Here is a 25023-nt window from a genome sequence, read left to right as displayed (position 1 = left end):
GCATACACACCCACATAGGCCGCCACACTCACTTCCTTCTCTCTTCCCCTTCTCCTTATTCTCTTCTGTGTCTCCCCCCTTCTCCCCCTCTCTTTGACCTGTACTCTTCCGCTTCGTTGCAGTGTGTAGGGCGCAGGGCTGAAGGGACGAAGAAAAAGCCCTACACGTGCGCGTGTGTGTGTCTGTGTGAGGGGGAGGAGGTGGAGGAGCCGTAGAAAAGTCATTTCGAGTGCGATAGCCAACGTCTTTACCCAATAGGAGAAAACCCACGTGACCACCGCAGCGGCAGAAAAGTCAGCGAAAAGGGGGAGTGAGAAAGCCAAAGAGGGCCCCGCCCCCCCGCCCCCCTCGTGTTCTCTCCGCGTCAATTTTTTTTGGTTTGCGTTCGTCATTTATGTTGTGCACCTCTCCTTGATAAAAGGGGAGAAGGCGTACACCGGTGCGCACGCGCGCTGCGATAGAGGTGGATAGGCGAGCATGTGTGAATGACAGGACCCCCCTTGTTTGGGCAACATATGTAAAGCAATCTGAGGGAGGTGTCCAACAGGAGGAGAGGGAGGCGCGGAGAGGAGAGAATCGATGAGAAAAAAACACAGCGTGATAGAGAAAGCGAATGCGAAAAGAAGCCCACGCCGTCGGTGCGGTGAACACAGCAGATGAGTGTTTCATCGCGTGCAAGCATAGATGTACAAACCAAACGCGTGCGCGCCCGCCAGGTCATGCACTCACTCTTTTCCTACGATTCTTGTGCTCTTGCAAGCTTGAGTGAGTATCTTTTTCTCCTGTCTTCGCCAGAGGTGTCTTCACGGAGCATACCAAGCATGTGCGCGTGCGGTACTGCTTTCTTCTTTTTCTTTTCCTTGTCTTTTCCCCGGTTTGTTTTGGGCTTGCTGCGCACGAGGTGACTGCTCGTCATTTTTGTGAAAGTGAGTTGGAAGATTCTACTTTCCTTTTCTCTCTCTCTTTCTCTCTCGCTCTCTGCGCCCTCTACTGAGGCTGGTGTTCTTGCTGCCGAGTTACCCCCTATCCAGCTCCCGCGCTCATGGATTCCCGTATACATGCGGCCCTGAGTACAATGCACGTGTGTGGGTGTTGCAGTCGGGTTGATCTGGCCGTTACTGCGGCACTCGCACACACGGCTCATTCGTACACATTGAGTGCCTGGACTTCTTCCTCTTCTCCCTCTTCCTCCTCACTTTTCAGTGAACTTTGTAAGTTCTGTGCGAGCGAACGAGAGAGCAGGGCGTACGGGCCTCTATTAGCCCTTCCTCTTTCTCTCTTTTCAGTTCATTCACCTGTGTCTGCCAATCGCACTCACGCCCAAGGCGCACAACCGCATCCACAGCGAATAGAATGTGGTCTTGCGCTGCAGTGGCGTTCACCTGCACGCGAGCGTACTTTTCCCCCCATTCCCTGATTCTACAAGTATTGCGCGATGTGTGCATGTTAGGGTGGTGTGGTACGTCCGCAAGTCTCGTTACTGTTTTCTCCTTTCCTTTCCTGCCACCCGTTTTTGTATGTGTATTTACCCCCCCCCCCCCCGCCTTCCCCTTCCCTTCTCTCTCGTTCGCGAGAGGCTCTTTTATTTTCGGTTTACTTCTTCCGCGCTTTGTGCGTCCTTTGGTTGCTTCGCTCTCTCATTTGTATCGTTTCTTTCTGCTTTTCTTTTCTTGTCTCTCTTTAGGAACTCCCGTGAGCTCTCCTTCTTCGCATTTTACCGCTCTCTTCGATCTGTGCTGAGCAGCAGCCGCACCAAACAGAGGCAACAACAGAGGGGAGAAGCGAACAACACTGTAGGATAATCAGATTCTCTGCGTCTGACTTATCGAACACTCTCCCAAACTCCTTTGCGTGTCGCTTTTTTTTCTCCTTTCGTGTTTCCCTCCCTCTTGGCCATGCACGCGCGCTCACAGAGACGCTCATTTTCCCACGGACCCGCCACACGCGCGTTCGCGCCCACTTCCTCCTCCCTTTCGTCTTCTACTTGAGGTTTGCCAGTCTCTGTTTCTTCGAGTGTCTTTCTCTTGATGTGCTTTTTTTTTGTGTTTTCCCCTGAGCCCCTTCTCACTTACGGGGTGCGGGTGCGTCTGGTCGAAATACAATCAGCCCACAGGCACATACTTGAGCACATATCGTCAAGAGAACAGCGGCAGTGAAAGGCAAGTGTGCCGGTCTAGAAGAGTAGGAGGGTGTCTAGTTCCCATTCAGGGCGGGGCAAATTCCCCCAAGTATACACGCTGATGCCGGAAGCGGCTTCTTGAAGCGTAGAAGAGACCTCGTTGCTTTACCGAGGGTGTAAGCACCCCTCTATTCTCACCAGGCGGCGCACGCGAGGGTACTGAAGGAGGCGCGCTCCTGCATGTAACGACTGCTTCTCCGATCCCTCTCCTCTCTCTTTTTATTCTCCTCATCTCTCTCTACTTCCTGTACCAGTCTCTCTCTGGGAAGGTGTGCACTCTACCCCGCACACAGACACGCACCCACGCACCCCCCCCCCCACACACGCACATCCGAGCAAGCATATCCAGCAGTGGAACGGTACTCACTTTTTTTTCTTTGCCCCTTCAACGTGCAGAAGGATATACACGCACAGACACACGCACGTACAGTTGCCCTCCTCGAGTTCACTGTAATCACATTCACATTCCCTTTTGTCTCCGCGTTCGTTAAAAGCCTTTGCTCGTGTGGCTGGTTTCAAACGTTTTTTTTTTTTTTGGCGCCTCTTCCAACCGCCCTGTCATTCGTGCTTTGGCCATATCGAACTTCCCTACTTTTAGCTTCTATTGGAGCGTGTGTCCGTGCAGGTACGAAGGGCTGTATTGCAGCCACTGTTACTCCCTGAACTCAGCATATCTTACTGCACAGTTTTGCTACTTCATTGGGGAGCGATTCTCTCCTCGCGTAGCTGTTATTACACTCGCACTCATACACATTGGAGAAGAGGAGAGCTGCAGGGACAAAGAGTAGCGTCTGAGGACGTGCCAGTCTTCGTGTGCGCCGCCCCCCCCCCTCTCCCTCTCCCTCTCCCTCTCCCTTCAAGAGGCAACGGAAGGCTCAGACGCTGAAAAGTAACCCAACCAACTCTCCAAAAAAAAAAAAGGGACTAATCAACAACAAAAAATTCTATCCTGCAAGAGAAGCGCACCGATTTCTTGCTCATTTTGAGTCCTTTCTCTATCTCGCACATTTTCACTTTGTTTCGTCTGCGTCACTCCATCTCTCGATTTCTATTTCCCCCCTTTCCTGTGTCTGTGTGTGTGTGTGTGTGCCAAGTACAATTCGTGTCTTTCCCTGGGTGTGACTGCACCTCCCTCTCTTTCTCTCGTTCCTCTTCCTTTATTTCAGTGTCTCGACGCCTTTTTTTTTCCGTCTCGTTCTCCTGCTGGGCTCGATTTCGGCCTTCGTTTTTCTCCCTTCTTTTTTGGGCCCCACCCCCTTTTTCCGGGGGGCTCTCCTTCTGCTTTATCGAGGTGGACTCGTCTCTCCCTCCACTGAGTGCACTTCTCCGTCTCACAGCGAGAGAGGAGAGCAAAACAAACAAAAAAAGAAACGGCGCTGTCGTTTATTTATTTATATGCTTGCTCACAACTCTCCCCCACATCGAAACAGGCAACTCTCTACTGGCAGCGCACACAACACCGCCCACCACTTCGTGGGAGCAAAGGACGGAAAGTCTCATCTCTCTTCGCTTGAGCACTCTTCCAGCGCAACACGCATATATAAAGAGAGAATTGGCGCCCTCTTCAAGCGCTGCTCGTGGCCCTATATCAGAAGAGAAAGTCAGTCAGATCACTGGTATTGATCTCTTCTTTTTCACCTCAAGGTGTCTTCGTCGATCAGCATTCCACTCCCCCACACGCCCGCGTACAAGCACTAGCAAGCGAACGAGGACGGAGCGGGTCTTACACGCCTGCAAAACTGACTGTGTTTTGTGGAACTGCAAGCGGCCACACAGCCCGTCGCACTGTTCCTCACGCTTTCTCATTCACACAACAAAGGCCATAACGAGCCCCGGGTGTATTTTGGAGCTCCCTTTCGATGTAGACACACACACACACGTACACACTCAGAAGTATCAAAACGACGACTCAAAACACACGCAGTAAGAAACGACGGAGGCGCACCTGCTGCACGTACGGCTACGCTATTTCTGCGTCCGTTCAGTGGCCCACCTCTTCATCTCGTGGCTCTTTTTTTTTCGTTGCTCTTGTTTCCCCTCCCTTTGCTGCCTATTTCATGTGCGCTGCCCTCTGCGCCTTCCACCGTGTGCGCGACTGTGCCGCTGCTCTCTTTCGCTCTCTCTCTTGTTTTACTGTGCCCCCCCTTTCCCCTCCCCCTCCTCCTCTCTGAGTTGGCTTTGTCCGCTACTGCTGCCTCTGATTTTCTGACGACTTCGCTTATTTTTGTGTTTTCTCTGTTACGGTTTGTGTGAGTGCGCCCAGGCTGTGCGGCTCCTCCCTCTTCTTCGCCTCTCTTCCCTCTTATCGCCTTGTGCTGTTCTATGTGAGGGACATTCTGCCGTCTTCTGCTTTGGAGAGGTTTAGTGTGAGCCGGCTATTCGCACGCACACTCATCGTGCGCACGCAAACGTACGTCTTCTTGCTTTACGTTTCCACCGCTCCCCTTCGTGCCGCGGAAAGGTGCGTTTGCGGTCGACATTAATTTTCTTCGATCCACGGCGGCTTTCTTGCTATCTTACGGAGAGCTCGGGCTCTCTCTTTTCTTTCCCTCTGAGGGAGTCACTTGCGCTGAGACACTTCACAGGCCTTCGAGCGGACCCGCACAACACATCCAATCAATCGCGCTGGCAGAGAGGTAGAGAAAAGTCGGTAACAGCGACAGCACCATCATCCACGCTAGCAGCCCAAGCGAGAAAACACAAGTATGGGTGCAGCGCCGAGTCGTGAAACAGTCGAGCACTGGCTCTCTCAGCCACCTTTCTACGGCCAGCGCCAGAGGATTGTTCTCATTCCGCTTCTGAAAAGGTTCTTCCCGAGTCCAGACTGCTCCCTGTTTGTGCAGCTTTACGAGGCGCAATGTGACCCGACGGTGCGGTACTACTACTATGCCAATGCCAGCGCCAACAAAGTGCAAGCGGTGCCAACCTCACCGGTGTCTTCGACGGTGTCCGCGACACCCGAGGGCGTCGGCAATGTTGCCTCGTCAAACTACCTGGCTGAGGTAGTTGGTAGCGCTCCTGCCTACTGTCCGCCGGCTGACGTGCTTCCGGCTGTCTCTTGGACACGGGAGGCCATGTATGATGCGTACATCACCAACGGCGGCGAGAAAATGGTCTACGAGACAGACGAGGAGATGCTAAGAGCTTATCGCGCAGACGCAACCTCGGTGCGACCGCTGCCGTGCGCTGTGGCCTTCCTCTACCACGGACCACCTTCTGCAGCAAGTTACACCACTTTGGCTTCTGCAAGGGATGCTAGTAACGGGCGGGGCGCGAGGTCAGCTCTCACCACTGGGGCTGCTTCTGGCGGCGCGCATAGTTTCCCTGAGGACTGCACTGAACTTCTGGGCGTCTACGTGAAGGCGACGGGGTTTATCGGCGATGTACGTGGCCTGGGTGCTTCGCGCGCGCGAAAGCTGCAGGACTATGAGATGCAGATGTTTCTCACCAAGTCCGCCGGCGACCATCACCGCACGCACGTCCTCATCACGGCAGTCTACACGTATGCCGAGCAGTGGCAGCGTGCGTGCCTGCATTGTGTGCCATGTGACCTCGCAATGAGGGAACTGGCACCAGTCTCGACGCAAGACAGCGGCACTGCTGACAAGGATCTCGGCGATGTCTTCTTCTACTATAAGCCCTTTTCCCAACCACATGACATGTTCGTGGAGGCGAGCCGCACAGCTGGCCATCATCGCGTGGGGAAGGCAGCAGCGGCGGAGGGAAGCGAGCAAGGGGGTGGCACGTTTAAACTGGAGGAAACGGTTCAGTTTTGGGCACCGCCACCGCTGCCTTCACTCGTCATTCGTAGTCGCCGGGCCAATGTGTCGCTGCTGTGCTTCCTGCGCGAGGTGCGCACGTGCGTGCGCTCATTCTTTCTTTTCCACTTCAAGCACTATCTTGATCACCAGGACTCACTGAAGCTGGAGAATAGCGAAGGGAGAGGGGGAGCTGACAGCGGAGAGGATTGGAGGACGGAGAAAACGTGCCCCATCAATTCCCTCGACCGCAGGGCTGGTGAGAGGCATTTCTTCCACATGCCTCCGCCTGGCAGCGCGCAAATGTGGCTGCAGGAGGCGACGCGTGTGACGCTGCCGCTTACTGAGGACGACTACGAGGGTACCGACATGGATACGGAGTCGATGCTGAATTTTTACTTAATGGCGCCCTACGTACTTGCATTGGTCGAGTTCATTGTGGTCTGTCTGCTGCACAACATCAACCCTTTAGAGCTCTTCCGGCTTTCATCGGAGCCGGAGGATTTGGCGATGGCGGCGGCCTCTGCGGGTTGCCTCAAGAAGGGTCTCACCACGACAAGGGAGGCGCCTGCAGCTGACCCAGTGCGCGACGACGCTTCTTTCTTAAACACCGCGGCAATGATGGCCAGCAGCCCCACATTGCAGCACTCCCTCTCTTTCATTCGCCTACCGGATGAGAACATGCTTGTACAACCTTGGCCACCCAGCAGCACCCGAGTCGAGGCAAGCGGTGAGGCATCCTCTACTATCGCTGCTGCTGGTTCTCCCACAGGTGCCGGGCTACTCTCGGCGTGGCGATCGCGCCACACCGACCATCACCTGTTCTGGTCGGTGGGACCGGACGTCGTGAACCGGCGCTCCGCCACCGCGGCGTTGCTGCACTGGTACACAACTGAAAAAGCTCCTGTGGTGTGGGGGTATAGCCTGGACGAGAAGGGCCATGATGCTGTCGCTGACGGCAAGGAGAACGCCATTGTCAGCTGCAATGTGTCGGCACAGGTCTTTCCCTCTTTGTCCTTGGAGAGCTACATGAGCACAGTGACAGTGAACGGGCACACGGAGGAGCTGCTGCGCTGCAACACGGTGCTCTGCTTAGTGCGGCTGGAAGCCGAGACGCCCGCGGAGGCGCGCGTGCTGCGTGTGTGTAGCCTACCGTTGGAGGAGCTGCTTCTCGGCGAGCTACGCAACGCCTGCAAGCTTGCTCGCGAGGCGAGCCCAGAGGACCCACATTGGGTGCGGCAGAGGGAGGGCACCAGCGGTGATGGAGGCTCGATGAAGTACGCAGGCTGCGTGCTGCACGCGTCCGATCCAGCTGAGGGGGAGTCCAGAACGGTCATTCCCAGCAAGGGTGTGGAGCCGTCGGTTGTGCCGCCGGAGGCCGACGGGATCATTGGTGATGGGGCGTCGTGTCTATGGCGGGTGAACTTGATTGAGGGCATGTGCCGTATCATCGCCGTGACACCGTGGTTCCTGAAGGCAAGCGGCAAGAAGCATCACAAGAAGAAGCTGCAGCCCAAGGCGGTCTTCGTGCCCGGTACGGCTCCTGAAGTCTTTCTGGCAGTTGCCTCCTCCTCACCAACCGCCACTTTGTCCACACCAGCGCCGTCAGCTACCACAAAGCCTCCGCCGAAAGATGGGGGTGAGTCGAAGGCGAAAGTGACGCCGCCAGTGAGGGCTCCAATGGGCGCAGCACCGAACAGGCAGGAGCCTGCGGCGCTGGGGGAGGAAAAGTCTGGCGGCACTGTAGCCGTACTGGGTCTTCTGGCGACCGATGCCGCCATTACCACCGCCACCGCCTCCGCTGCTTCAACCACGAAGGCGAAGAAGAAGGCACAGAAAGCGGTGAGCGTCGCTGCATCGCTAGTCTCTGCCTCCACCCCTACAGCTGTTGAGTTGAGGACTGAGGGTGAGGCGGCTTCCCCTGCCGCTGTCAGCGCCGAAAGTATGGTGGCGACTGTGGACGTCGCTGCTGTTGCTACCCAGCCCGAGACCACGAAGTGGGTCAAGACGACTCCAGCGGAGAACTGGAAGAAGGCCGAGGTAGCGAAGGAGAAGCCACCTGTGGTCGTTACTTACACTGCTGCTGCGACAGAAGACAAGCAGGGCAAGTCTTCACCACCGTCAACTTCCACCTTGGCTGCCGCCATACATGCACAGGCGGCGACCGCGGAGAGGACGAAGGGGGCGAAAGAGAGCGACGGCGCTTCAGGCAGCAGCACTGTGGGAGTCACTGGAACAACCATCACTTCCACCGCTGCCCATGCAACGACCCTAGCGGCAGGCAATCTGAACAAGGCACCAACGCTGCTACGATCCCTGCAGCCCCCAATGCTAGCTGGTGAGCAGCATGAGCCGAGCCGCAAGAGCAACAAAGTCGGCGCCGGTAGAAAGTACCGAGCCCCTTCCACCATGAGCTCGACTGGTAGCGGCAGCGAAACAGCTTGTGCTCTGCAATACTCGCCAGGGTACAGCCCCTATTTTTCACCGCCGTTTTATGATGTCTACCCACCGCCGCCGCTGCCGCCGCCGCTGCTGCAACTGCCACCCCCGTCACTGCTGCGTGGCCTCTACGAGCAGAACGGTTACACTCCCGGCTATAGCTACCGAGGACTTCCACCGCCTCCGGGCTTTACAGTCCCCCATAGTAGTGCTAAGACCTCGCCAAGCTACGGCGGCTACTACTACGTCTCCGATGAATATGAGCTGCCCGCAGGCTACGACGGCAGCTGCAACAACAGCCCCAGCAATGCCGCTTGGCGCTACAACACAAGGATGAGCAGCGGAGCAACAGGTATTACTGAAGTTGCAAAGCAGATGTTTGGAGACGGATGCGTTAATTTACCATACGTGTACGCAACACCACCACCGCAGCTGCAACCACAGCGGCAGCACGCGGGAACGGCGGAGAGCAGCCCCGGAGAAGACTTTGTCTCCTTCGTGCAACCCTACTCGCTGCCCGCTAATGCTGAGGGCCACTGCTACGAGGCAGGCGCACCTGTTGGTGTGGCAGCTGACGTCTCTCTTACGCGACAGGAGAATGAGATGAGCTCGTTCATCGTAGCACCAGGAAGCCAACGGACAGCGTCGATCTCCTTCCGGGATCATTTGAACTTTGAAGCAGACATTGATGGGTCTAAAAGGGGTATGGCGGATATAACGCCTCTCAGCTCTCCGAGAAGACGAGGAGTCTCGTTTCAGTGCGACGACTCGCCTGGCGGTGGTTCTTCCGTTTCTATGTCTTTCGTACCCATCAACATCCACCGCCACAGCCACCACTACTCAACAGCAGCGCCGCCGCCTCTGCCCCTCCAGAGTCCAGGCACCTGCTCACCCGGTATGTCGAACACCTGTAAGGACTGCCTCAGCGCATCTGCGATAACTACTGCATCGCCCCTGCTGCTTCAACGGGATGAGTCGAACTCCACCTTCACGAACAGCAGTGGCACTTTGATGATGGGCGGGCAGCACTGGCACCACGCCAGATACGCTAGCAGCCCGTACCAGACCGGCTGCACCATAATGGAGGGTACTGGGGTGCTGTGTGGCGAGGGCGGTGGTCCCGCAGATGGGTCGGTGAATGTGACGGTGAGGGTGCGCCATTCTCATAACCGCACGCATTCCCACGCAGGCAGCTACTTCAGCGACGCCACCACGGACCCGGCAAGTGCGCAACGCTACCACCATGACCGGATGCATTCCACGAACTGCAGCACCTCAGTGGCGAGCGGTGGCGGCTTTGGGGCCGGGGCTACCAGCCTGACTGGAGCACAGATTTCGCACAGCTGTGCAAGCCTGGAACCCGCGTCGATTGTGTTCCCCGGGGCATCCGGCGCCGGGTCGGGCTCTGTTTGCGAACGCAGCAGCGCTAGGAAGGGTGATCGCCATTACCATGTCTCAGCCTCTTGCGAACGCCACGAGCGCCAGTCCCGCCACCATGGGTCTGGCGTGGCGGCTAGCAGCACGCGCAGCGGTGACACCCAGACATTAGGGCGACTGGCGGACAAGCGTACGGGAACGTACCGGTGGGACTGGCGCATGGCATCGTTAGATATAGGAGACGACGACTGAGCGGCGCGTCTGCGATGTGCAAGCTATCTTTCATTTCTGCTCCGCTTTATTTCCTCCACATTGCGTCCTCTCTCTCTGTGGATGAAGCGATCCTAAAATGATATCTCTGTGCTAGCGAGTGAGTCGGTGAAATCGCCCGTAGAGTCATTGGGCGAGGGCGGCTGCTGCGGTGCTCACTTTCTGTTTTGTGTTCCGGTAGGGGTGGGGGCGTACATTCGTTCGTCTGTTTTGCTTTGATGTGGCCTCCCTCCCCAGTCTTTCCCTCTCCTTCCTCCTCGTCGTCGCTGCGGCCGTTGGACATGTACTGAGGAGGAGGGAGAGATGCATCTGCCAACCACTTCTCTGTGTTTCTCGCTCTTAGACCTGTTCAACCTCTCCCACCTTTACTGCTATTTGTATCCTCTACTTCTCGTGGAGAGAATGCGCTCCCCCTCCTCTCTCTCTCCTTCATTGAAGTGACCATGCTGGTGAAGGCAACGGACGAGAGGGGTGGGAGGGACTCTCCTTCTTTTCCTTTCTCTCTTCATCACTGATGACAACATCGGCTTGTGGTCGATTTCATTGCCGGCTTTCTCTGAAAGGCGCTTCCTGAGCCGTGGCGGTCGCCTTAGGCGCTGTCTTGCTGTTTTTTTTTTGTTGTTTCTGCGTGTCTTTTCACTCGGGTGATGCACTGCATCGCTTGCCGACGCTCTTTTTCACTTTCCGCGCCCCTTTTGACAAACGTCTCCTCCCCTTCTCCTTCTCTCTTTTCTGGCTGCACGTCGTCCTTGTTGACGCGTCTGTTGCATTTATTATTTCTCCTCTGCTCCTCCTCTCTTGCCCCCTCTCTCTTCATGTCTGTCCTGTGTGTGTGTGTTCGCTCCCCTTTCATTCTTTTTTTTCTCGTCTTGCTTCGGATCCCCCCTCCCCCGATGACGGGGGGGGGGCACACCTCGATGCGTGGCGTATCAGGTGCCCAACACCCCCACCCCCTTCCCCTACTCTCTGTGGGAAGGCCAGACAGCCCCCCTCTCCCTGGCAATGCTGAGCCACTCCTGGTGGCGGCAGGGCCCTGTGCCTACGAAGTAGAAAGGTCAGAATGGTGTGTCGCTGCTGGTGTCGGTGGGCCGGGTCTGGATGGCACCGTGTCGGAGCGTCCTGCAGCCGTGCCTAGGCTTGTGCCATCGATAGGATGAGCGGAGTGTCAGCGCGTCTCACCGCGACCCTCGCTGCCCACTGGCGTGGGGAGCCTGCGCCGGCCCGTGGGATGCACCGGGTGTGGCGACCTGCGGAGTGTGGGGTGTGTGGCGATGGTGGCGGGGCGGTGCTCCGATGACTGAGCCGGCGCATTACTGTAGAGCGCGCTTACGGCTGCGTTGCACCAGGCGACAGGCCTACGCCAGGGCGGGGGCAGGGGTGGGGCTGGACTCGTGCACCCGCGCCGGGAATGGACACGCGGACGGGCCAAGATGACGTGATCGCGGGTTTCAGATTGGTCACCCCAGCAGACTCTAAAACAAAACGCCCCAAATCGTTTTTATTTATTACGATCGTTCCGCTACGTGCAAGCCGGGAAAAGTGACGCGCACACCACTACAGGCCACCCAAGCCTCTGCTGCACTGCAGCTAAAATTGGGTCTTTTAGGACGAAGCGTTCTGCCGTCGAATGGAGCCATGCACCTAACAGGCTCTTCTCGTCCGTCCCCGCCACTTCGTTGCCTATATGCTGCGTTGAATCAAGACGAAAGAGTAGAAAAAAAAGGAAAAGATGTTAGTGTCGGAAAGGTAATGTGAGAGGGGGAAGGCACGTGTCGAATGAGTCAGCGTAGCACGGATGCTCGCGCTCGTTTCTCACTTGCCCCCACTTCCGCTGCTCTTCACTTCTCTTGTTGCGTTCGCGCATGGTATTCTGGAACTCCCTCGTTCCCGCTTCTGGCGCTGCTGTTCTCTCTGAAAGCGTCAGTGGAAAAGGGGTATTACCCGGTGAGCAGCTGAGGCAGACATCCATGCATGCATGCCCGCCTAGAGAGAAAGGGCAGAAGCGGAGTGTGTTTCTGCTCTACTCTTTCTTGATCCTTCAGGTCCAGTTCTGAGCTTAGCAAAGTGACACGGCGCTTCTCTCTCCGTCCCTTTCCCCCCTTTACTTTGAATTGCGTGCGTTTCTCTTTCCCCTCTCTCGATTCGCCTTCACTCCTATGGCATGTCTCCCCTTTTTCCCCTCTACACTGCTCTGCCGGGGTGCCGGTGTTGCCCCCTCCCCCTCCCTCCTCATCCTCCCGTGGCTGCAGTGCGCGCACCAACTAACTGCCGTGAAGTCTGCACAGGAGGAGACGCCGCATTGCGCATCGGCATCTTTCGAGAAAAGAGCCTCTGATAGAAATTAGGTCGAGGCGACAGTAACCACAAAAAGGGTACAGCCATACGGAGCGCGTCCGACGGAGTGACTTCGCTGCTGAAGGAAAAGCATAAGGAACGGTGCACGGGAAGTTGCTGACAGTCTGGCAGACACCAGGTGCGGCCTCTGCATCTGTTTTCGCTTGTCCTGTTCCATCCTTTCTGTTCCTTCCTTCTTCCCTAAGGGCAGAGCACATCCGCCAGTGGCGACACCCCACAGAGGGACATACCGTTCACCTTCAGCGATACGTAGACTATGGGGGTTGCACCAAGCCGCGAGACTATCCGGCGAGGTTTCTTCAATGTGAATCAAGCGAACCCATCGGCCGCCGGAGGCGGGAGCGGAGGCGGGGGTGGCGGCAGCAAGCGCCCCAGCATCATCCTCATCCCTCTCACAAAGGAGTACTTCCCAAGCCCCGACTGCCCGCTATTTGTGCAGTTCCACAAGGCGCGCTGCGATGCCGCGGTCAACTACTACTTCCGACGCCCTGGAAACCCTGGTAACCTTAGCTGTATTCCAAACTACGCGAGTTCCTACCGATTACCCGGAGAGGAGACGCGCGCCCAGCGGCGCCGCCGTCGTCAACAGGAGCGCGAAGCACGTGCTGCCGCTGCTGCTAAGTCAGCTACCGAAGGCGGCGTAGGCGCCAGGCTGCCTGCTGTCGGACTGATGCCGGAGGGGTGCCACAGCAGCAGCGAGGATGACGACGACAACGATGACTCGTACCCCTCACGTGAGGCCCTCTACCGCGGTGTCATCGAGCACGTAGAAGAGATGCTCTTCGACACGGACGCGGAGATGCGGCACGCCTACGAGTGGGCGCTAGCGCACCCACACACTACCATGGGGCCTGACGGCAAGAAGCAGCGGAAGGTGCTGCCCGTCCTATGCGCCGTGGCATTCCGGTCAGACATCAGCAAGGCGCTCAACCTGCATAATGTTGTCCCTAGCGGTGCTGCGGCGCGCACGTCGGCCCCTTCGTCCTCTGTTGCCCCGCCGACTCCCCCCTCTTCCGGAAGTAGCGCTTCCGCTCCCATGAGCAACATGCAGGCGGCACTAGAGAACGGCGTGTACATGTTCGGCTCCATCATCAATGTTGTCGGCTGCTTCGGCTTTGTCTCCATGCAGGAGGACGTGGAAGATGCACGGCTGATGTCGACGCAGGCCACGGCCATGGCGAACCAGGCGACCAGCCTGCTCACCCCAGGCTCCAGGCAGTCGCCCTCACTGACAACGGGGGGCACGTACCATAATGACCCGTACTCGTTCACCAGCAGCCAGGCGAGCAGCGGAAGCATGAATGCGACGTCGAAGATGACCAGCAATGGCACGCTTCTGAGAGCGCGCGGGGTCGGTAAGAACAGCAGCCGCTATCTTGCCCGCATCGGCACGTGCGAGGATGTCATGACGCTGCCGCCGCCGGTGGCTGCCCCGCTAGCGGCCATGGTGTTTCTCACGAAGTCTGCCGGTGAGCAGAACCTTGGCCGTGTGACGTATATTGCCGCTAGCACCTACTACTACCAGATGATACAGGCGGGGGTGATCGAGCGGCAGCCCAGTGTGCAGATGGAGGGCCCCATCACCTATCCGAGCCAGACAACAGCCTCAGCATCGTCTCTGCCCCTCTACGATAGTGGAGCCAACAGTGCGGGTTCCGCCCCTGCAGCGGGTGCACCACCGCCGATGTACGAATTTGCCGCCGCCGCCGCAGCTGCCGGAACCTTGGCTTCGCCTGCCACGCCGCACCCGCTGTCCGTCGCCGCACAGGAACCGTTGCGGCCCTTCCTGCCGCCAATGGAGACCTTCAGCTTCTCGAGCCTCCTCACCAACATACCGATTCTCTCGTTCCTGTACGAGATGAAGTGGCGCTGGGGTTACCTCGGCGTGCTCAAGGGCGGTACCCCAACGGCTGACCCGAGTCGCAACAGCAGCCTCAACGGGTCCTTGTCGGGTCACCACATGGACGGCATGACGGCTCGCGGCCCAGGAACCATGATGGGCAACCACAGCACCGGCGGCTTGGCTGCCATTGACCACAGCATGGGCCAGGGCGTCACGGACGAGATGGAGATGTGGATCACGGCGGATCAGATGATCCATGGCCGTATCTCGAAGGACCTGGCTCAGCGTCTGTGCTGGTCCCTCGCGGAGCGGCCGGAGGTAATGCAGGAGCGCGTGACGCAGCTGCCGAGCGAGGAGAGCGGGTACTGGCGGTACCGCGGGTTGGTGGATCAGGCGCACCCACCACCGATTCCAGTGCCGGGCTGCGTGGTGACGATTCACCCAAAAGACGTCTACGTCATGGGCAGTGATGTCTTGCCGGGCTTCAACGAGGGCGACATCCTGCGCTTCGACCCAGGCAGCCTTGTGTGGTTTGCGGATCACTCGATTCCCCTTGAGGGTGTCGTGCTGGCGGCGATGCGGCCATACTGCAAGCAGGCGCGCGAGGCGGACTCCGACGACCCGGCTTGGGTGACCCGAGTGTGCGACCGTGACGAGGCCGAAGCTCTGCAGAGCCACGAGGGGGATGTCTGGTACCCACTCCCGCGCGCGACTGCAGAGGAGCTGGCAGTGCTGGAGTCGTGCCCGAACACGGTGCACATCCACGAGCACGTCGGAAACTTCTACGTCTACCGGTTTGAGCGAGATGGGACTACGTACTACCACGGAACGGTGCCGAACTTTGCAAATCCGAACAAGAAGAAGCAAGCCGTCGCTGGTGGCTCACCCAGCGCCTCCATAACAGGGAGCCACAGCAGCCACAACCCTCTGCCATCCACTTCAGCTCTAGCCACTTCTTCTTTGGCGTACTCGACGACACGACCGCAACCGATTTTGTCTTCCTCGGCCACCGCTGCCGGCGCAAGCAAGTCGGCGAGCGTGCCGGTGCCCAAGACAATTGCAAGTGCCTTATTCTCACTGCTGCCGACGCCTCGCGCAACAGGGCCGAAGGGCAGCGCCGGGACTGTCGATGCCAATGGTAGTGCGGTGGCAAGAAGCGGATCCGTGGAGCACGGCGGGCATGGCTTTTCACAGACTGGCGCAGCGTCTGGCGCAGGCAACACACCGGCAGCTCCTACGGCTACGTACCTTGCTACACCAGTGATGTCATCAGCGTCGTCGCAAGCGATGAGCACCGCGCGGCGGTGGGTGCAGGCACTCTACAGCTACGCCTACGGTGCGCCGAACATACAGACGAGGTTTCACCGTTTCAGCGCAGCGAACCCGGCCAGCGCCGCTGCAGGGCTGTCGCGCCCGCCAGTCATGGGTGGAGTAGCAACGTCTGGCACTGCCGGAATGAACTACAGTGGTGACAGTTACTCATCGACACCAGTGCACGGCTCACACGGGATGACGCCGACCTCGATGGGCGCGTCTCTTAGCTTCCCCAGTGTAGCTGCCCTCAATGTGGCGGTGTGGCCGCCGCAGAGGTGCATGCCTTCCGTTACGACACAACTGCTGGACCCGATGGCTGATGCTAGTCTTTTCGCCACTCCTAACACTCCAACGCTTGCTGCCGGCAGCGGCCTAGCGGTGGCTCGGAACTCCCGCTCGCCTTCGCGAACACAGGTGCTCCAGACGGGTAGACCAGCCGCGGAGGAGGGCCCGCCAGCAGCGCTGCCCGGCAGCATCGCAAGCACAACTGTTACCTCTGTCTCAAAGCCTGTCAAGCGTGTTGTGGAAGGTGGCAGCTACGAATGGGACTGGCGAGTGTAATGGACGCGCGAGGTGACATCGCTGAGTGCGTGTGCATAGCTAAACAACGGTGGGGTGAGGGAAGGAAGAGGAAGAGCATTGTTTTGTGTGTTGTGCCTACGCGTCTACGACTCTGGCGTGTCGCTTGGCCTCTCTCTTCAGGCTTTCAGCCGTGCTGTCGCATTTGGCTCTTCTCCTCGCCCCATCTCCTGTCATGCATGTCCTCTCCCACACTACGCCCCTCTGATGAACGTTCCTGTTCGACGCAACTGCCCGTCTTTCTTCAGTCCACCCGTGCCTCTTCCCCCTTTCGAGCGAGGTGCGCCGCACACGATGTCGTGCCACCTTCGAGCTGTGGGTAAAAGAGAGGGGAGTCAAAGAAGAGTGGGGACGACAAAGTGAGAAATGCGCACCTCAGTCAGCATGAGAGGGGGGGGAGGAGGAGGAGGAGATGCGCCCTTGTCTGTGGCGGGTGAAAAGGATTACCGCCGCAGTCCCCCGCCCCCCATATCGGTACTGTTGTTTACGCAGCCACGCTCGATACCGCTCAGTAGGGTGTTCTTGTGCTTCCTCGCCGCCTTCTTGTTTCTTTCTGTCTCTGTCTCTTGCCACGTTGATCCTCACGAAGACGATTTTCGTGTTTTCGCTTAATGGGCTTACACTTGGTAGCGGCACAGAATCCTACGCTGTGCGCCCGCCTTTTTCGACTAACATCTTTCCTTCCCCTCTGTCTGTCGTATTCTGTCTCCGCTTGTGTGTTGGATCGCTTCTCTCTCTCTCTATTTTTTTTCGCTCTCTCTGCTGGGTTGCCTTGTCTTTTGTAGTTCTGTTGGTGTATCCCCTTTGCTACTGCTGTTCTTGCTTGATGGGCTACGTTTGAGTTCATAGGGTGGGTGCTCTCGAGGGGAGCAGAGGTGGTGGTGGATGTCGCAAGCAGTACGCCTCTCCCCTCTCTCATCTGTGCTTTCCTCTTGTGGTGTACACTCTGTCCCTCTTTTTCCTGTTGTTTGTTTGTTTGGTTGGTTGGTTGCCGCCTGCTCCGTTTCGTTCTCAGGGCCCGTGTTGAGTTGCGCCTGTGTGTGTCTCACTTTTTGCGTTTGGTGTGAGAGCGACTCCGGCCCCCCTGCGCTCCCCCTTCTCAGAGTATTGTGTATGTGTGTGGTACGCCTCTGTTTGGTCGTTCTTTCATGTTCCTCGTCCCTCTGTGCGCCACCCCTCGACTGCGCCGCCGCGGCCTGCACCGCGCAGTCGAGCAGGACGGGGGCGAAAAGGAAAAGACAAAGCGAACCCCCCCCCAAAAAAAAAAAGCGGAGCGCACTCACGGCGGGCTCTTCTCCCCCTTCTCCCCCCTTCCCTGTCGTTATGGCACGCGCGACCGCTTGTTGGCTTTGGCCGTCTCACGCGTGGTCGCTTTGTTTTTGTTCCGGTCTGCGTCTCTTTCCTATTCCGCCCCCCCCCCCCCCCTCTCTTCCCCCCACCGTAACATTGCGATCCTGCCGAACACGATCCGTTGCTTCCCTCACCACCGATCGCTAACTAAGAGGGTTTTCTTTTCCCAGGTAGGCGTAGACCCCCCCTCCCCCCCACCACCAACGGATGGGCCGTACGTGTCGCCGAATGTACGGGCGCCCTTTTATTCTTCATTTTCTTTTTAGCGTCACCATTTTTTTTTTTTTACCCTCGCACCGCCTTCGTTTTGTTGTTCTTCTGTTCTCTCGCTCCTGTCGCAACAAACGTTTACTTCACATGACTGTGTTTTGCCCTGCTTGCGCACATGTGCATCGACTCCCCACATTCGCTGGGAGACGAGACAAAGGGCCCAGCTGTGTGGCGCTCGCGATGTCAACTCACAAGCATCAAGCCCGGGTGCTGTGTGATCCAGACATACGCCTTAACGCACTCAGTCACCCCCCCCCCCCACAGTGGATTGGACAAATATGCCGTGGTGAGAAATGGAGACTGCTTCTTGTCTGTTTTGCTTTAAAGCGTTCCGAAGCTGTCGCGTGTCTCGCCTCTTTCGGATTTGTGCTCGACCTACTCTTCAAGCACATAGAGGGCTGAACTGCCGTTTTTTTTTTCTGTTCTTCCTTCGACTCCATACTGTCTCGTTGCGGGTGGGAAGGTGCGTGTTACTCTGCTCACTTTCATCATCACGTTCTCATGGCTGATTGTCTCCGTTGCAGTCCACGAAGGAGCACCCGCTGCGGCTCCTACTGAGGCAGGCAGTGTCGATGAGTACGAAGGAGGGCAAGGGCGCAGAAGTGTGGGCAGACGGCTCCTCATCACCGTACCTATGGATGGAGTACAACGAGTGGACCTCTGCTGTTCGTTGAGGAGTGCTGCATCACTCAAGCTCGTTCTCTTGTTGTCGTTGCCTCCTTGTCGTGCAAGGCGCTGATACTGAAGCACACAAGCGCTTCGTGCACGTGGCTGTGGAGGTGCGAGAAGAAGGCATAGGCGAGGGAGGGGGGAGGAGGAGGTCACTGGATAATTTTAACCTCGCTCTACCATTTCATGAGGCCTCTCACACCCTGGGTGATGCGCACGCTTCGTGTGTACCAGTGCGTTGCGGAGAGCTTAGCGTCGGTAACCGTGAAACACATCTCCATAGGCGAAATATGCGATACTCGCAGTGGCACTCCCCCACCCTTCCCCACCTCACGCACGCCTTTCGTGCGTAGGCCTCCCAACTCCTCTCTCTTCTTCACTTCCCCCCTCAATGCCATTTCGAACGCTTTTCTTTGCTCCTTTGGACAGCGGCACACCCCACGCCGCTTCCCCACTGCCCAGGAGAATGTTTTCGCGCCCGCGCACGCACAGGTGTCTACTCGCATCTGCACGTCCCCCCCACTGCGCTTAATCCCGTGCTCTTTGGCGGGGTGTGGTATCTCTTCTCCCCTCCAACACGAAAGACATTGCCAAGACAAGGCGAGTGAGGCGATCCTACACGCGGCGGCGCCTCGTGTCTTTGCCCCCTTCTCATCCCCCCTTTTGGCTGCTGTTGGTCTCTCTCCTACGGCGTGCCTGAGTGGAGAGAGACGGCATTGGAAACATGAGCGACCGCATCAAGCGCCTCCCTCACTTTTCCCTTCACTCCTTTTTCCTACTATCAAGAGTAACCTCGACTCCCCTTACGGACACGCTTGGCCGCGAACGAGCTTTCCCTGCCTGCGCCTTCTCCCGTCGTATCGCAGTGGCGCTTCAATACGGCGGTGTGTTTGTGCGCCTCACAGGCGAGCCGAGCGGAATCTGCACGCCCTCTGTTTGGATCTCATCTACGGTGCTGCGCAGCCCCCCCCCCCTTGTTGGTGGCCGGCACCACCACGTAGTGAAGCGCCCTCGTAATGCGCCTTCTCTGCGTGCTCTGATTTGACGACGATGCGGTAGCGGGCAAAAAAGAAAAGTGTGCCCGCCTGCAAAAGTTCGAGGAGCGGCGCACGTCTCTTCTGCCAATGCGTCGTCTCTCACCTGCTGTGCCCCCCCGCCCTCTTGCTCTCTTACGCGCACAACCGTGTTGCCTTTTTACAATCACTGTTGTGCGCTCGGGTGGTTCGACTGGCGTTGCGCAGGCGACCTCGTTGATTTCGGCACCTCAAGGCGAAGCACGGCTCGAAAAGGAACTCCAATGCCACCCAGGGTGGCTGAAGAGACATAGCACTCGTGCGCCTCGCGTGAGACGACCTCGACGACATCACTTCCTGATAGTGCACCTCGAGACCGGCGTGGCCATTCAAACTTATCGGCGCTGTTGACTGCTCATTTGAGTACGTTTGGGGTGGTCGCTACTCCTTTCCATATACCTACCACACAGCTGCTCTCGCTTGTGCCAATGAAGACTGTCACGCGGGAATCATTCACGCAGAGCTGCTTCCTGAGCAGCGCACTGGAGTCCATCGAATAACATTATCACCACTGCAGCAACTACTACGACCACCGCTGCTGCGATGTCTGGCAGCGGTCCCACCCCCGCGACGATATCGGTCTTTCTCAAAGGCAAAGGAATGTACAACAGCAATACCGCCACTACCACCTTCTCTTTTCCTTCCCTGCGCTTTCACCGTCTTGTTATCCCTCCGAATACCCCGCTTGATGCGTTGGCTGTGTGCCTGTATACGTGTGCTCGTGTATGCGTGTTGTGTATTGAACCTCTTTCTCGTTCACTTGCGCCGCAGTCGCACTACGCGCTCTCTTTCTCTCCTTGTTGCGACAAGCACGTGCGTGTCTGCTACTTTGAGCATTCGCGTATGCCCTTCTGCCCACCATCTCGCACCCCCTCCCCCCTCCCTCTCTCTCTCTCGTTTCTGCAGTGCTCTGCATTTTAGGGCTTTCATAGTGCCATGCCTTCGCCCAGTCCCAGCGCCGGTGCCCTACCTCCCATGGTGGCTGATATCGTGGAGCGTAATGTAGATTTCATCTTCGACACAGCGGCAGGCTCATCTCCGTCGCTTGCTGGGCCCTCACTCCGTCCGATTCAAGCAGTCGCGGGTCAGGCCTTCCCTGCGATCAGGACGCGGCATTCGTACAGTCGGAAGCGTACAATCGCGGACGAGGGGGCTCCTTATCTCTCCGTGCTGGAGCCTTCTAGAGCATCGCTGCCTTCCACTTCCGCCACTGCACATGTCGCAGGCTTCAGCGCACACGTGCAGCCTCAAGATGCAACCTTGACATCGGCGGGCTCGTGTGCGGCTGGCATTGAATTCTCAAGCGTGCCTGGTTCCCATACGCGGATTCCTGAAGGAGACACGGAGCCTGTGCTTGCCGCCGGTGGCTCTGTCCAGCAGTGCTTGCCGGCACACCAGTGGTCTGTCTCAGAGTTTGAACAGCTCCAATCTGGCTACTACGTGAGACCTGTGGATGCCTTTTACTCAAAGCTCAGTGCCACTGGGAAGGAGGAGACGACCACCGCTCATCTCACTTCACCCACGTCATTGCCTTCTTCTTGCGTAAGCGGTGAGGCGTTCTTTTCGTTGTTGTTTAAGTGCGTTCGCAGCACAGTGCGCAGGCATCAGCAGCTGGCGCTGGAGGTTCTGCTGGCGCACCTGGACGGCTTGGCAATGGCCACCACTGCGCCAGAGTCGGCCAGAAGGGCGGAAGCGGTGGCGCTGCGAGACCGCTGCCTGCACGGCCCCAACTGCGCCCCATTTGTGTTCTTTCTTCTCGAGATGCTCGTCTCGGCGGGGAATCCGGCAGTGGTGCAGTTGGCTGCGACTTGTTTGCTACTGCTGCTTCGAGGCCTGACTCGCGGTGAGCCGGCCGGCTCAAGAGGAAGTACATCAGCTCCTGCACCTGTAGAGGGTGCACTCGGGGGCTGCAGCAGTGTTTCACTGCTCATGGAGGCCATCTCCGAGCTTGGCTGCCCAGCAGGGGACGCTCCGGAGGAGGACACGGAGGAGGGTCGCAACGATGACAGAAGCATCGATGTTCAAGGCAGAGATGCTGGGAGGCCCACAGATGACCCCGATCTCCCGTTTAGCGAAGTTTCGGAGCTGCTGCGCGGGTCAGATGCTCGGCTGGGACTGGAGCAACTAGGCTTCACGAATAAGGTGTTGGGGGCAATGTACCCGTTGCTGCTGAATGCCTCACCCGCTGGAATGGTGCAGAGAGGCGGCGGAGCGGGAAGGAGCGGCGCTGAGGATGCCGGGGGACAGGCACATCGAGAGGGTGTCGAACCGATCGCAACGTCGTCGACGTCTCCCTCCTCTTTCTCTCGCACCTCAACTCATGCAGAGGTGATCTTTCTGGAGCTGCTGCTCTGTGGTGGCATCGGGGTAGGCCTGCGTGCGACGTGTCGGCGCGTCGCCGAGGACCCTGCCTTCCTGACCTGGGCTGAGTCCCAGCTGTCGGCGGTGGTGTTGGGTCACCGACGACTCGAGGACATCACGGAGCTATTGTGCGTGCTGCAGCATCTCTCGCATGTCTCGAGTGCGCTGCGCAGCTTCCTTCTCGGTTCTTTGGATAGGTGCCGCTCAATCGACAGACTTGGCTGCAGCAGCCGCGCCGCCGCGGCGGTTCATCAGCATGTGCAGCACCGATTCTACGAGACGTGGCTCCTTTTTTTCACCTTAGTCTGCTCCACAAGTGCGGCCGAGGTACGCACGGTACGTCACGCATCCGCCATTCTGTGGACAATGCTTATCCTTCGCGCATGTGCATCTCTAAGGCACAGCGGGAGTAGCGCTGGCAACAGGAGCGAGACGGGCAAGAACGGCGCAGGGGACTCAAAGTCCGCGGCCAGTCAAAATTGTTACGGCATGGTGCAGGACATCAGTGACACGCTACTGGTCGAGGGAATGCACGTCGGCGGCGGTCTTGTGATGGAGGTGTGGTTCCTCCAGTACACAATTGACGACGGCGCTGCAAGCGCTGCTCGTCACGCAACTGGCAATTTGGACCAGTACTTCCTCGACGCTGCGCGGACGGCGCTGCATCTGTGTCGGTCTCCAGAGAACAGCGTGTCGTCTGTGGCAACGGCCGATGTCTCTAGCGGCGGCAGCCCCGATGGTGTGTCCTTGGAGGCGATCGCGACACAGCGTGTGCTGGCAGAGCTGCGATGGACCGCCAGTGCGCACTTCTTTTCTACTTATATTGCGCGAATGCGTCATCGCTTGCCGGCGGTGTGCTATACACTGTGCACCACCGCGGTCGAGACTCAGGAAGCGGTGCAGCAACTCTTGCGTTTGGTGGTTATGGACACCGGACGAGTGACCCGGGCCTTTGCGCGCTTCACGTCTCCGCTGCTGTCTGCGTCGTGGTCGGGCAGTGCTAATGAGCTTAACGGGGCTAACGCCGGCGGAGAGCATCACCACCCCACCCGTGGCGTTCCTGCATCCATCCCCGTCGGAACTTCGACACTCTGCGTCAAGCCCGTCTCCGCAAAGGTCAGTGTTTTGTCTGCTATCCGCGCAGTAGTGCATTGTTGGCTGAGGGAGCCATCAGGAAACACCGAGTCCGCTGATCGTGCCGTGGAGGCGGACTCTGCCGTTCGCGATCACGCACTGTTGTTTCTCTGCTTGGACGCTGCGTCGCTCTACGCTAACACCCGCCTGGCTGCTGCGCTGGCGGAAGTGTACCCTGCTGTTGCTGTCGACATGGTGCTTGGCTACGCGGCACTACTCGTACACGCATTTGAGGAGGCGTGCCTCCGTATGCGCGACAACGCTGCTGTGCGACTCCAGGCTGATGAGCTCTGCACCATGGCGGAGGCCGTTCAGATATTGCAGCACCTTGGCTACAGCAGCTCTAGCGGTGAGGCGGCATCGTCGCTCTCGACGTTGTCTACCACAGGCGCTCTTCCCGACAGCTCGCCGGTCGCACGCTATACTCGCGAGGTGCGTATCGGTGCTTTTTTCCTTCTTCACAGTGTAGCTGCATCGAAGCACTGTCTCGACGTTGTGCCCTTATTGCTGCCGCTTCTCCAGCTGCGTCCTCAGGTGGAAGTAAAACAGGAGAAGTCTGCCACTACTGCCGTAGTGCCGGCTGCTACAAACACTGCTGAGCTGGTCGCTCTCATGAACTCTCTGCGGTCGGCGATCGAACTCGCATCGGTCCCTGCCATACTGGGCAGCGGCAGCGACGCCACTGGCGCGTCAGCCTCGCCATCCTCAGCGGCAATGGTCGCCGTCAGTGGTGCACCTCGCTGCTGGGCTCTCCATCCTCTCTTCGACGCCTCTTTTTCAGCCAAATACGTCTGGGCCAACTGGCTGCGCGGTCTTCTGGGCCTGCACCAACGCGTGAAGGACGTGCTTGGCTGGGATGGTGTGCTGAGTCACGTACTGCTGTGGACCCTGGCGCATCGTCGAGAGCTGTGGGGCACTGTTGGTGGGTCCACCTGCGGAGACGCGGAGACCAATATGAGTACCTCTACCCTCTCCCCTTCTTCGGCTGCCGCGTTGTGCGAATTGATGGTTGATTTGTGTGCCATCCTGTATGCGGCGTCAACTCTTTCCTGCGACCTGCGCTACTCCGCAGACACTGGTACGGCGATCTCCACAGCTGCGTCACGCACCCTGGAGATCTCACTGGCTGCGTACAGCGACGCGCCCTCTGAGGAAGGCATGCCGCTGCTCGTGCACGCGCTTTTGGCGTACGTGGCGGCGCACTGCTCTGCTCGCACGGCACTGGCGGCGCTGCAGGTGCTGCTCGCAACCCCTGTGCTACAGCCTTCTTCCACCACCGTTGCAGGGGTAGAGGCGCTTGATGGGCGTGGTGGCGAGCAGCAGTCTTCCTGCTCTCCAGTGCAGACAGGGCCTGGCTCGCATGGTACATCCGCCACCACGCAAGTATGCATCTGGCTGCAGTCGTGGGCAGCGGCGCAGGGGCGGCAGATACAATCTGCCCGGAGCATGTGCTGGAGTTTGGACGATGTCGTCGCACTTGTGCAGCTGGCGGGACCCCACTTTCGCTCCGATGACTTCAACAGCCGCAGCTGCGAACACATCTGGGGGGCGACTAGTGAGCACAGGACCGTACCCGCAACAGCGGCAGAGGTGGTGCCGACTCCCACTAGCGCTACCTCGAGTCTCGCTACTACGAGGGATCCTATGTGGTGTGCGCGCTGCCTTACTGGGGGCCTCTTGCAGTACTACGTGCAACAGCGCATCGCCACCAACGGAGGCCTCTCCGTGATGGAGAAAGTGGTGCTTCGATCGACGCTGCAGGATCTGGACTGGTACCCTGCCGTGCTGTGGGAAAGGGTGGAAGGCGACTAACGACTAAAAGTGCATAGGCAGTGCATGCGTCTATGCGTGCAGGTGGTTGCTCTCAGAGCAGTACTTGTAGTGTAGGGTATGTGCACACGCGGGGAGAGTTATATCGTACTCAGCGCCGGTCTAAAATGAAGTGGAGCGCTGCAGCTAACCTTACGAGTAACAGTCCTACAAAGGTGAACCCACAGGGGAAGCAAAAAAGCACACCAAGGCGTGTGCTGAGCACAGTCGTTGCGGTTTCCT

General features: G+C 58.2%; 3 protein-coding genes across 3 annotated transcripts, besides 1 other annotated feature; all 3 read left to right on the top strand.

The window, feature by feature from the left end:
• Positions 1–4884: 4884 nt before the first annotated feature.
• On the top strand, positions 4885–10005 carry LPMP_311440 (hypothetical protein; the record flags this gene model as incomplete). The annotated part of the gene is made up of 1 exon (XM_010703233.1): positions 4885–10005. The coding sequence occupies one exon, from the start codon at positions 4885–4887 to the stop codon at positions 10003–10005; it is 5121 nt and encodes a 1706-aa protein (XP_010701535.1).
• A 906-nt stretch (positions 10006–10911) lies between these two features.
• Positions 10912–11715: a repeat region.
• A 919-nt stretch (positions 11716–12634) lies between these two features.
• Positions 12635–16096, top strand: LPMP_311430 (hypothetical protein; the record flags this gene model as incomplete). The annotated part of the gene is made up of 1 exon (XM_010703232.1): positions 12635–16096. One exon carries the CDS (start codon positions 12635–12637, stop codon positions 16094–16096), a length of 3462 nt encoding a protein of 1153 aa, XP_010701534.1.
• A 4316-nt stretch (positions 16097–20412) lies between these two features.
• On the top strand, positions 20413–24783 carry LPMP_311420 (hypothetical protein; the record flags this gene model as incomplete). Its single annotated transcript, XM_010703231.1, has 1 exon — positions 20413–24783. The coding sequence occupies one exon, from the start codon at positions 20413–20415 to the stop codon at positions 24781–24783; it is 4371 nt and encodes a 1456-aa protein (XP_010701533.1).
• Positions 24784–25023: the final 240 nt, after the last annotated feature.

This window comes from Leishmania panamensis (assembly GCF_000755165.1).
Source record: "Leishmania panamensis strain MHOM/PA/94/PSC-1 chromosome 31 sequence".
NCBI lineage: Eukaryota > Euglenozoa > Kinetoplastea > Trypanosomatida > Trypanosomatidae > Leishmania > Leishmania panamensis.
This window is presented reverse-complemented; position numbering and strand designations above follow the sequence as displayed.